Source organism: Heloderma suspectum, chromosome 17 (assembly GCF_057233095.1).
Source record: "Heloderma suspectum isolate Gila_16-S chromosome 17, 16-S_ref, whole genome shotgun sequence".
Lineage (NCBI taxonomy): Eukaryota > Metazoa > Chordata > Lepidosauria > Squamata > Helodermatidae > Heloderma > Heloderma suspectum.
This window is the reverse complement of record NC_139474.1, coordinates 2,412,985-2,425,655: the sequence shown is the minus strand read 5'-3', so window position 1 is coordinate 2,425,655 and position 12,671 is coordinate 2,412,985. Positions and strand designations below refer to the sequence as shown.

Sequence of the window (12,671 nt, the reverse complement as noted above, 5' to 3'; positions counted from 1 at the left end):
GAGACTAGTGTATGCTTGTGGCTTTTATGCAAAGTGTACAACACATTTAAACACAGAAGACAGGGCTCAAACAAAACCAAGCAAAACATTTATTTCCAGTTCTGTGTCCAGCATATAAAATGATACAAGAATGTCATCATGACTTTTTATAAAGGCACGTGTGGTAGTGATCTCAAGTTTAAGACAAATAGGCCTTAAGACAAATGCAAACAACACACTACCACTGGCGCCAATCCAGCACAGCTTGGCATGCTGCAATCCACTGGTTTCAATAGGCTGAGAGCTCCTCTAGTTCTGTGTTGGATTATGCCTACAGTATAATGCAATTTAGACTCATCAGAGAATTAAATGCATTGTGTGGTAATAAGCTTATGTTCACATCTGACCGTACATTGCATCTTTGCGAAAGAGGCCAGCTAAACTCAGTTATTCCTTTTGCTCCCAAGGCAGCAATTCAGCTTCTTGCTAACTAACTCTCTTCTCTTTAGGTGAGGTGGGGAAGGGACTAAAACAGACTACACTGGTCTTCCACAAGCTGATGCCCTCTGGATGCCAAGCCAGCATGGCCAATGGCCATTCTGGCTGGGAATTATGAGAACTGCGGTCCAACACATCTGGAGGGTGCCAGGTGGGGAAGGCTGGATTACACAAATAGGCCACAAAGGGATTCCACAGTTACTTGTCCCTATTTTGCTATAACCCACCCTGTATCACTGCATGCTGTTGACATCCTAAAAGGCAACAGCCTCCAAGTCAAGTTGGGCAAATTACAGTGGCCAAAAGATTAGTTCAGGAGCCCAAAATTCAGTAGTAGCTCAGTGGTCGGGTCCTTAACAAGATTTAACCTGGCAGAATGGTGGCATAGGAGTTTTATTAAGGAATTTGGTTTTTCTTAAAAAAAGAATATAAAGGCAGACTAAAGCTTTAAAAAAAAACAGTTTAAAAATCACACTTAATTACAAAGATTCATAAAGAACATTTACAACAGTCTTGGAGGAGGAAGAGATTGGACTTTAATACACGCCGCAAGGCAGGCTGAGAGCAGAGATCAGACCAGGAAGGAAGACGTCTGTTTAAATTCACCCTGGAAAATTGAGAGAGAGAGAAGAGGGACACCTCTAAGTCCAGAGTGCAAGAAAGCTGTAGAGCGCATAATTGTGTGAATTCAGAACCCAGAAAATTTAGGCTGCCTAACCCTCACAGCTCTTAACCATTTGCCTGCATGTGCTCCCAAGACCATCCTCAAGGGTGGTCTTGCACCACCAAGGTACCACAATGGCTGCCATCGTCACATGACCCCCCCAAATATGAGTTTCATGAGTACTTTGCACTGATATAGCACTTCCAAGGGTTCAAATGTGTCACATCTGGTCTTGTAATCCTAACAACAACCCTGTAAGGCAGGGGCGCAGAACCTCTGGGCAAGAGGCCCAATTTGGCCTTCCTGAGGTCCCCAGGTGGCTAAGTCTCTTTCCCCCAACCACCAATTATTTGGTGGTTTCCCAGCTTTTGTGCAGTTTTTTCCTCCATTCCAAAAGGTAGCAAGGCTGCTCCTAAGACTTACGTTACTGGCAGAAAGATCATTAAGCTAAACTAGCTCAGAGCCATGTTGTGTCCTGCCCCTTTTGCCTTCAGCCCCGCCCACCACTTCAACGTGCTTCTCAAGAGCTTCTTCAAGATGTAATTTGGCTCCCAGGCTGAATGAGTTCAGCCCCCCTGCTGTAAGGTGAGTCGGTACTATTATTTCCATATCGACATACCCAAGGCTGTTCAGTAAGCCCATTTGCGGAGGACAGAACATCTTGCCACAAGGCCTCAGCACAGCCATGACTCTACCCCAGCTCTCTGTAGACGAGCAACTGAGTGGCACACGTGGTCTGAGAGCACCTAAAGAGGGACCCTCCATGAAACGTCACAGCCCACCTGCTGCTCGGGGCCCACCCAACCCACCCTACTTACATCACTTCGATTGGAAGGCTGGCTGTAAATAACCTTTTTATTGCTGGTGCTAGAATAGATGGGGGAAGAGAACAGGGGATTAAAAGCTGCACTCTTGCAGAAGACGGAGAAGAGAGCAGGAGGGGGAAAGACCCAAATGGGGAGCACCAGAGAGTCCCACCGGAAAGCTGGCACAGCAAGGTTCCTCCCTCCCCGCTTGCCCGCTCCTCCTTCCACCCTCTGTGGCGGCTGGAAGAGACTCCAGTCATGTCAAGCCCAACCCCGCCTCGGAGAAGTCTCGTGGCAGGATAAATTCATGGGTGGGAGACAAGTCTTGTAGGCTGGGCAGAAGGATGGGGCTGCAGCAGCAAACCCAACTGGACAAGCTCCTACTTACGCTTTTCTTTCTGAAATAGGAAAAGAAAAGAAAAAAGACATTAGCAAGAAGGAAAGCATCAACCTGCCCAAAGCACTCTGCCCCATTTCCTTCTAACGACTGCATTGCCACACAGGTTAGGTTCAGATAGCACGACTCTACCTGCCCCAGAGCTCTTTTTATGTATTTTGTTTGTTGTGCCGTGCCTTTCTACCAAAACATGGCACTCAGAGAGGGAGCGAACACGGCCTCTCTTGGGAGGGAGTTCCACAGTCTGGGAGCGGCCATGGGAAAGGCCTTCTCTTGGGTTACCACCAAACACACCTCTGAAGGTGGTGCTCTCGAAAGAAGGGCCTGTCCAAAAGATCTTAAGACCTGGGCAGGCTCATGCGGGAGAAGGCGGTCTTTCAGGTGGCTTGGTCCCAACCCATCTAGGGCTTTATACGTCATACCCAGCACCTTGAATTTTCCCTGGGAAGAGACCGGTAGCCAGAGAAGCTGCTGTAAGAAGCATGCTCCCTGTAACCGGCCCTGGTCAGCAGTCTGGCCGTAACATTCTGGACCAGCTGAAGTTTCTGAACAGTTTTCAAAGGCAGCTCCATGTAGAGCACATTACAGAAGTCCACAAATGAGTGTGGATTTCAACCAGAGACAGTTCTGAGTAACAGCTGGATTTTCAGTTTTCAAAAATAGGGGATCAAATGCTTCTTACTTTCTTGCTTCCAGCAGTCCTAGGGGCAGCTCAGGGTCCTCTAACCATCACTTGAGCTGCTAGAAAAGCCTTCCCCAACCTGGTGCCCTCCAGGTAATAGCTGGCTTGGGCAGTTGTAGTCCAACGCATCTGGAAGGCACCATGTCAGGGAAGGTCTAACCTGGATTCCTGCGGCCCCCTCTGCCCCACTTCATCTTGGGACTCTGATCCTGCAGACACCATGACTTCACCACTGTCAGGATTTCCCCCCCACCCCCACTTTTTATAACATCTTGCCAGGTGAAGAGATTTGGAGATCTTAAAACCTCACACATTTCTTGTGACTTCTTCACACAACAATAACGACATTATGGGATTTGCTGGCACAAGATGGCCCCAGACCATTGTGGCTTCCAAGGAGATTACACAAACCCAGGGAGAAGGATGGGTCTGGCAAAGGCTCTTACATGCTGAACTATGTGGACCTCTACCCTGATTGGGCAGGGACGCTCTTATAAGGTCTGCCTTCAAACCTCCATTTGGTCATGGACCTCAGTGATCTTGGGCATATTAATGCTCCCAGCCTGAGCTATCTCACAGGGTTGTTGTGAGCAGCGGGGAGGTGGGTGAGAAACGAGAAGAGGACCGCTACATTCCTTCGCCTCACTGGGGGGAGTGCAGAATATTAAACCAACATCCAGACCTAAAATCCATTCAGGGCACCTCAGTGGAGAAAGCCACGCAAGCATAACTTCATCTGCCCATGTGCTGATCAGCCCAAGTGCGCAGCTTCCTACTTACTCCTGAAGAAGCCCCGGCTGTATGCAAACCAGACGCCGAAGATCACCAGGCCCAGGACGATGAGAAGTACCACCACAGCAGCAACAATGGCACCGACGTTGACTTCGCCTGCACACCGGGTGGGGGTCGGGGGAGAATAATACAGAGAGCACTTCAGCAACTCTCATATGCCAGAGCCTACGTGCGCTTTTTGTTCTCATACTGGTTTCACTGTTTTTCTTTTTAATTGGTTCATGATGGTTTTATTGCACTGGTGTTTCAACAGGACTGTAAGGTGCCTTCAGGACTATTTTGATTGAAAGCTGAGGTAAATGCTTTCAAAGTAAGTTAATAAAATAGTTACCAGAGGACACCAAGAGAGATTTTAGTTGACCCTTAACCTCCTCTCTCTCTCTCTCTCTCTCATGCATACACACACACGCAGTGTCCTTTTAGTTAAAACAAGAAAGCTTTTTTCTAACTATGAAGGCATTTGGTTCAGTCACCCAGACCTGCTTCCTGCTGTTAACTGCAGAACTGGCCACCAAGGCAGCATTGGGCACATCAGGCAAAGCAAGGACGAAGGTCTACTTACTGGTCTCCATGCGCACGCTGTCAGACTTTAGGGGACCCCCAACTTTGTTCTGTGCCTCACAGTAGTAGTCCCCCGCATCAACGGCAGTTGCAGGCTCAAAGGTCTGAAGAAGAGAGAGAAAGAGGCCTCAGTAGCAACTGATTTCCAGGGATCAGGAGATCCCGCTCATCTTCCCCGTAATCTATCCTCTCTCCAGGATTCCACAACTGTCAAAATTCCACGATTTTTGCAGAGTGCCTTTGGAAAAGCTCACAGGCAGCCGGGGGCGGGAGGCTGTTCCGTGGTCAAATAAATCAGTCAGTGAATAGTATGGTGTGTTTTTTAGCCAATCATGTTTTCATAAAGCTACACACAATAGTTATGAAGAACAAAGCATGTGTTGTTCTTAGATTAAGAGCATAACGAGCAGCCCTGCCGGAACAAGTTCAAAGGTCCACTGAGTCTAGCAAACAATTTCCCACAGTGGCTAATGGGATGCCTCTGGGGAGACCACGAGCCAAGGTTTGGAGACAGCAACCAGCCTCACGCATTCCCCTCCTCCCCCAGGAACTAGTGCTCAGTGGTACACTGTCTCTGAAAGGTGGCGATGACATGTAAGACAAGACGCATATATGTCACAGCAGACATTATCTTAAAAGTGGCATTTTGGGAAAGATGCCCCTTCTAAAATGGCACTTGCCACCTGCCTTTTTTTAAAAAGGCACTATAAGGAAGGTTAACACATTTTGGAACCTTCTGAACAACTAATCAGGGACACTATTTTAGCCAAATTTTTCCAAACTGAACATTCCGATTAAGTGACCAAATGTCATAACCCCAAATGAAGCCATGAAACAAGTGAATGGAACACCCAGTCTTTGGAATTCTCCCTCACAAAGGCAGCACCGTTATAAGCACAGATTGAGTTTATCCATTTTATGAAAATTATTTATTTATTAGATTTATTAGCCACCTATCTGGCTGGCTACCCGGCCACTCTAGGTGGCGTACAATACAAATAACATGAAATACAACAAATTTACATAATCAACTGAAGAAAACAACATTGCTCTTTAAAAAAACACCATGACCCACCCCAAATGCCCACCTGAACAGCCAGTTTTTCAAAGCCTGGTGGAAGCTCATCAAAGAGGGGGCATGGCGGAGGTCACTAGGGAGGGAGTTCCACAGAGTGGGGGCCACCACAGAAAAGGCCCTCTCCCTAATACTCATCAGCCTAACTGTCCTGGCTGATGGGACAGACAGGCCTTCTGAGGCTGATCTCATTCAGCGGTGTCCCTGGTGTTGTTGGAGGTGCTCCTTGAGATAGATTGGGCCGGAACCATATAGAGTTTTAAAGGTCAGTGCTTGAATTGGGCCCGGAAAACAACTGGTAACCAGTGCAACTCCTTCAGCACTGCAGTGATGTGGTCTTGCCGACGGCTGCCTTTAATCAGGCGGGCTGCCAGGTTCTGCGCCAGCTGCAACTTCCAAACTGTCTTCAAGGGCAACCCCACATAGAATGCATTACAGTAGTCTAGGCGAGAGGCAACCAGGGCATGAACTACTGATGGGAGCAGATGGTTAGGGAGGTAGGGGCGCAGCCGCCATATCAGGTTGAGTTGGTACGGTGCCGCCCGGCTCACGACTCACACCTGAGTCTCCATGGACAGCTGGGAGTCTAAAACGAGCCCCAGACTGCAGACCTGGTCCTTCAGGGGCAGCCATACCCCATTGAACACCAGGTCAACATCCCCCAACCTCCCCTTGTCTCCCACTAAAAGTGCTTTGGTTTTGTCAGGGTTCAGTTTCAGCTTAGTCCTTTCCATCCAGCCACTCACCAGCTCCAGACAATTGGACAGGGTTTCTACAGCCAACCTTGGTGAGGATTTAAATGAGAGGTAGAGTTGTGTGTCATCCGAACGTTGGTGACACTGCACCCCAAACCTCCCGATGATAGCCCCCAGTGGCTTCACATAGATGTTAAATAAAATCAGGGAGAGAATAGAACCCTGTAGCACCCCGCAAGTGAGCAGCCAAGGGTCTGAAGTCTCCTCCCCCAGAGCTACCCTCTGGTACCTGCCAGAGAGGAAGGAACAAAACCACCATACTACAGTGTTCCCTATGCCCAACTCCTCCAGGCAGTCCAGGAGGATACCGTGGTCGACAGCATCAAAAGCCGCTGAGAGATCGAGGAGAACAAGGAAGGAGCATTCGCCCCTATCCAGAGCCCTTCCCATATCATCCACCAAGGTGACCAAGGCCATTTCTGCCCCATGCCCAGGCCTGAAGCCTGACTGAAATGGATCCAGATAATCAGCTTCTTCCAAGTGCGCCTGCAACTGCAACGCTACCACCAGCTCAATCACCTTGCCACAAAACGGCAGATTTGAGACCGGGCGAAAGTTGCTCAAGTCTTGGGGATCCAAGGAGGGCTCCTTTAACAGTGGTCTTATCACCGCCTCCTTGAGGGCTGATGGCATCACTCCCTCCTCGAGGGAGGCATTCACCAACGCCTTGATAAGTCTCTCCCTGCAGCTCATAATGAGCCATTACAACTGGTTGGGCTTCTTCTTGCAACTAAAGTTCCTGTGTACAATCCTGGTAAAGCATCAGACTGTGAATCAACGCATACATATACAGAGTTATTTCTTGGCTTTCTCCTATATTGTGCCTTTTGCACTCTTACCTTGATAGTCACTGTTCTTCCGCCCACTTTTGTTTTCCCAAAGAAAGCCACAAAAGAGCACCAACCGACATTTGATGAAGCCATAAGAGCATTCCGCAGAGCAGGGGTGTTGTTTTTCTCACCACTGCCCTCCTCCCCCACACGACAAAACTCGAGATGAAGGGTCACCTTATTTTTCCACCCCCACCCCCAAAGCACGTCCAATTTAATCCACACCCCCATCTGAGCACTCCTGATGGAAAGCCTCAGGCCTTCCTTAAACTGTCTGTGTAGAATTATGTAAGTTAACTCTGCATAGCTAGCTCACATAGCATCATATATTTGGGTTGCAAAACATGGGGTCCCTCTCCTCCAACCCCGGATGAAGTCAGAACACTCCCCGCTTCAGAATTCCCAATGGAGGCCCCATTTAAGAACATACCAGCACTCCTGTCTTGGGATCAAGCGAGTAGGATGAATTCCTGAACAGGGAGACAGATTTTGGGTCTGTGGGCACTTCAATGTTGTTTTTGAACCACTTGAAGGTTGGACGCGGGTTGGCATCTGTCTCTACGCAGCTCAGGACTGCCTTGTTGCCAATGGTCACCACGGAGGGCACTTGGGCCTTTGGCTTGGATGGCGGAACTGCAAAGCCAAGAGAGATGGTTAAAAAACTAAGGTATCACAGGAATACTCTGTCATTTGGGCCAGACTAACAGCTGCAGAGGGCAACTTGAAATGTATGCTCCAGCTGACTCCAGTTATTTGGTTCCAAGAAATCACCCTCGATGTTTGGCCTTGGGGAAGAACTTCTGGTCAGTGCAGGCTGCTAGCCCTGCTATTATATCCTCCAGGTTCTCTAGGACAGGGTTGGGCTGAAAATAGATCGCCAGATGCTTTGGAAATCAACTCCCAGCATTCCTCACCATTGGCCATGCTGGCAAAGGCTTCTGGGAGTTGAAGTCCCAACATCTGGAAATCTACCTACTGCCCACCCATGTTCTAGGAGTCAGGTCTGCAAGTGGGGTGAGGTGGTAGAATTGCACATATCCTCTTTTTAGGAGCAACAAAGAAGCCTCATCAGTACTGCACACTTCTTTCACCATCATGTTATCAGTTATATTATACTTTTCCCATCCTTTAGGTGTCAAATATATACATACATATGTATGGCTCACAGATTTAAAACAGATATAAAAAATGGAAACAAAGGCGACAGCCACAACTGTGGTTGCCAGGGGACCAGAGCAGGGCTCAGGCAGCAGCAGGCCCCCCTGCAGATGTCCCCAGCGGCACAGCCCTGGGCATGACTTCTGGCCAGGACGGCAACTTGGACAGCCGAGCTCGCTCCTGTGTGCGTTTGCAATTCCACCAAACAAATCATGTTTTACCAGCTCCTAGACATCAGCAAAGAAGATCGTTAGCTTGTTAAGGGGACCTGTTTCAGTTTGTTCTGGAACGCTTTCTGTTTTGGATTCATACTTATCTCTTGCAGCCTGCGCCGTAGGCCTAAATTTGCAAAGCTCAGTGGACCAGTTGCAAAAAAGCACAGAGGTGGTGGAGGCACAAGTTTTCAACACGGAGGACCGTGAGCAGACAACCCAAAATGCCATAAAATCACTGCAATTGGACAATGCTGTCCTTCAGGCAAAGCTGGCGGACATGGAAGGGAGATCCTGTCGGAACAACTTAAAAGTTGTCGGGGCCCAGAACAGGGCACCCCAACTGCATACTTTGCAAACTTGTTAAGGTAAGTCTTGAACTGATCTGCTGACTACGCCCTGGAAACAGAAAGCACCACTCCCCAGTTCCTCCAGCAAAAGGTCCCTAACACCCTCAAGCTTTTATAGTTAAAGTCTTACACTTTCCCACTAAAGAAGATCTACTAAAGCCGGCGTGAGAGAACAGCGAATCATGATGGGGCCCCAATGGATCGAGAGTGATGACCTTTCCCGATTACTCCAGCGAGGCGGATTGACCTGGATGGGCATTCAGTGGGGCAAGAAGGATGGCAAAAGACAGACATATTATTTACCCCCATTGTTCTCCTGCCATCTTCTGCGTGTGACTCAATGGCCCGGTTCACATGATCACGGAGGGGGAAATAAGCTTATCTTCCCCTCTGCGTGTGCCTGTCACATGCCAGGGCAACTCACATAATTACCTTTGGCGACACGGCTTGTGTTACGTGAACATGGTGAGGGTGGCTTCTTGCAGTGGGTAACAAGCCAACAAGAACCCTACCACAGCCCATGGGCTCTGGGGGCCTTCTTACCCACAGCAACAAGCCACCCTCACTGGGTTCGCACAACACAACAGGGTAATTATGCTAATCCTCTTGGCATGTGAGTTCCATGCAGAGGGGGAAATAAGCTAGCTTCCCTACTGGGACTAGGTGCCCCTGCACAACGCCCAGCTGAACAGCAAGATCGCAATTTACACCTAAATAACGCTCTTGGCAAGACGGTGCTAGTCCAGTCCATTTTGGCAGAGATTTCTATTCTTATTCCATCTCTTTTATTTCTTTTTTTTTAAAAAAAGAACATTTAGAGCCCTTCCTTTTTTTGTATTACTCATTTATCAGTAACAAACTGTAAACATCCAGTACCCATATGAAGTGAATATGGAACTGCTCGTTTCTCTTACATTTGCCTTTTCCTTCAATAGAAGGATCCAAGTGACAAAGAACAAAATGAGAGTGGGCATATGACAGCAATATGAACTTTTCCTTTCCTCAATATTGCGTCACAGGTGGCTTCCTGCCCTATCTATATGGAAATAATATGGTTCCTCAGGAAATTGTTGAAAGAGCAAGAAATATTTCTGTTTATCTGTTTGGGTCCTCCCTTATTTTCTTATCCCCCACCTCTTATTTTTCTTTTATTTTCCCTTCTTGGTCTTTGCATTTTTAAAATTTATCTTTACTTACGTATATATTTATTTATTTCTCCTCATAAATATTGTTTTATTTCTTTGATTCTGGTCCAGTCATTTCTGGTTTTACTGTATTCTAACTTTAAGATCATATGTAAAGTTTGTCATTCTGTTTTTTTTTAATGCCTTGGTTATTAGTCTGGCTAGCCTGTGTAGTGGTTGGTGGGTCTGTACAAATGGAGACCTGAGGAACTGGCTCATATCTTATAATAATTAAACTCTGGTAAGAAGCTGTATTTGGCTTCGCTGCTGCCCTCTTCCACTCCTTCTCTCCGTTCCGCCCTTGCTACACCTGGCATGTCATTAACATCATTTCCTGGAGCGTTAGGGGCCTAGGAACCCCCAGCCATCGTAGACAGGGGCTTGCCAGACGCAAGAGCTGACAGCCGATCCACGGCATGGGAAGGGGTGGCAGTGCTCATACGTAAGCAAGCACAGATGTCGGTGTCTCGCTTGGCTGCAGACGAGGAGGGGCACTTCTCTGTTTTGGTTGCCAAAGCTGCCACATTGACACTGGCTCCGGTAAATTTGAATGGCCCCCACTTAGACTTGCCCCCACAGTTTCATCCATGTTTCTGCTAGGGCTATGCACAACCCCCCCCCCCCCGGCTTCGGAGGCCCCAATTCAGCCCCGACCCACCTGAGCCTGCTCCAGAGTTGGGCTGGCCCGCTCCAAAGCAAGATGCAAAGCAAGATCCGGAGACCCAAAGTTTCTCTGCTGCTGCCAACCAAGCCCCCGCTGCGCCACACGAGACCCCCCACTCCTTACCTGGACCTTTTGGGAGCACATGCCACCGTCAGCCTCTGCAAGGGAGCTGCCTTTTTTTAAAATGGCGACTCCTCTTGCCACAAGAAAAGTCGCCATTTTGAAAGGCAATGGTGACTCCAAGACAGCGATGGCTGTGGGCACTCCCCAGGGGTCCAGCTGAGGAGCAGGGGACTCGCATGGCTGGGCACGGTGGCTGTCCAGATCAGGCCAAGACACCCCCGAAGCACAAAGGGGGAAGAAGCTTGGCATACCGCCTGAAACAACAGCAGGCTAGACAGTATATACCACTGATTCAGTCCGAAGTGCCCCAATCCCCTTTGGGATTCAGGGTTCAGACCAAAGTGGTGCACAGCCCTAGTTTCTGCCACCTATCTTCTATTGCCTATGATCAACTGATAGTTCGAGGTGGCTTCAGTGACATACTAGATCCGATCCTTGATAGGAATACTCCTTCATGTACAGTACCCTCTTCCGTTCGCTTCTCCCTCAAGGCCTACATGGCAGAACAGGGCTTGATGTGTGCCGCGTCTGTAACTCCAGCGATGGGGGCTATACCTTCACCACTTCAGCCTGTCAAAACAGTTTCCGCTTAGATGACTTTCTGATTTCTTCTCCCCTCTTTCAGCATGCAGGGAACCGAAATATAGTGGGCATTACAGAAACATGATGGAACGGAGAGGACCAATGGGTTATGGTCATGGGAAAAAGTGCAGAAAAGGGCAACTAAAATGATCACGGGGCTGAAGCATCTCCCCTATGAGGAAAAGATACAACAGCTGGGCTTGTTTAGCTTTTGTTTTAATCAATTTTTTATTGTGAATTTTTACCAAACAAAACAAACAAACAAAAAACATAAAAAACCAAAAAATGCAACGGACCGAAGACTTAACACTAGCAACATTTGAAAGAGTGTTATATAGGCATAACTTGCAAATGGACTTATATTTTGGATATCATCTGCTTTTACTGAAGTTTATGTATAACCATTTTTTCTCTCCTTAGAATAATGTAATAGCAGCCACTATTCAGAATGTTCGAGCCGCAGTGGGAGCGCACTATAGCTTGCTGTGACATGTGAAGCCGGTGAGGGTGGGGTGTTGGGGTGGTTAAGAAGCCACCCATGGCCCTAAGGCTTGTCAACCACCCTAACAATCTGCCCTTGCCGGGTTCACACGTAACAACAGGCTACAGCACACCCCCACCATGGCTCAAATATCCAGACTGGTGGCCATTGCCACAACAAGCCCCACAGGGGAATTCATATATGGTGGCTTCTCATTACCTGCAAGTGGGCCTGACATTCAAAGAGGAGTGGAGAGGAATAGGGAATAGGAGCGTCACATCCAGCCACACCAAGGGAAGGTGGCTGTGAGTTCACAGAATCATAGAATAGTAGGGTTGGAAGGGGCCTACAAGGCCATCGAGTCCAGCCCCCTGCTCAATGCAGGATTCCAAGTCAGAGCATCCCCAACAGGTGGCCATCCAGCCTCCTCTTGAGTGCCTCCAGTGCGGGAGAGCCCACCACCTCCCTGGGTCATCGGTTCCATTGTCATATTGCTCTAACAGTTGGGAAGTTTTTCCTGATGTTCAGCTGGAATCTGGCTTCCTGTCACTTGAGCCCATTATTCCGAGTTCAATACGTAATATTTCCCCCAAACTGAAATGATGCCTTGTGCAGCACAAATTGCACTTTAGAGTGTATTAGATGCCGGAGCACCTCTTTCGGAAAAACCTATCACCTTCCAAGTAGATGCTGGCCCTGTGGGACGGCAGATGCATCACTGGTGCATGTAACATGGGCATGTGCACTGGTGGCTCCTCTCTGGATAGACATTATTAGGTGCATCAATTTTGTCTTGGATATTTCATTACAGTTCAGGGATGTCCATGCGTTGCTGAACTGTTCTCATGGTGTGGAAATTATCCATTGGCCAGCGGCGG

The 12,671-nt window shown here is 48.3% G+C and overlaps 1 protein-coding gene across 1 annotated transcript in view; it reads right to left on the bottom strand.

Moving 5' to 3' along the window:
* LOC146334192 (junctional adhesion molecule A-like) overlaps positions 1 to 12,671 on the bottom strand; it is a 39,224-nt gene continuing 26,553 nt past the window's right edge. Inside the window, exons 5-9 of the mRNA XM_084823976.1 lie at positions 7,470 to 7,672; positions 4,381 to 4,483; positions 3,803 to 3,914; positions 1,960 to 2,008; positions 1 to 1,084 (exon numbers count right to left, since the gene is read on the bottom strand). Coding sequence (XP_084680102.1) covers positions 1,049 to 1,084; positions 1,960 to 2,008; positions 3,803 to 3,914; positions 4,381 to 4,483; positions 7,470 to 7,672 — 503 coding nt within the window. The 3' untranslated portion in view covers positions 1 to 1,048. The remainder of the gene's footprint in view (positions 1,085 to 1,959; positions 2,009 to 3,802; positions 3,915 to 4,380; positions 4,484 to 7,469; positions 7,673 to 12,671) is intronic.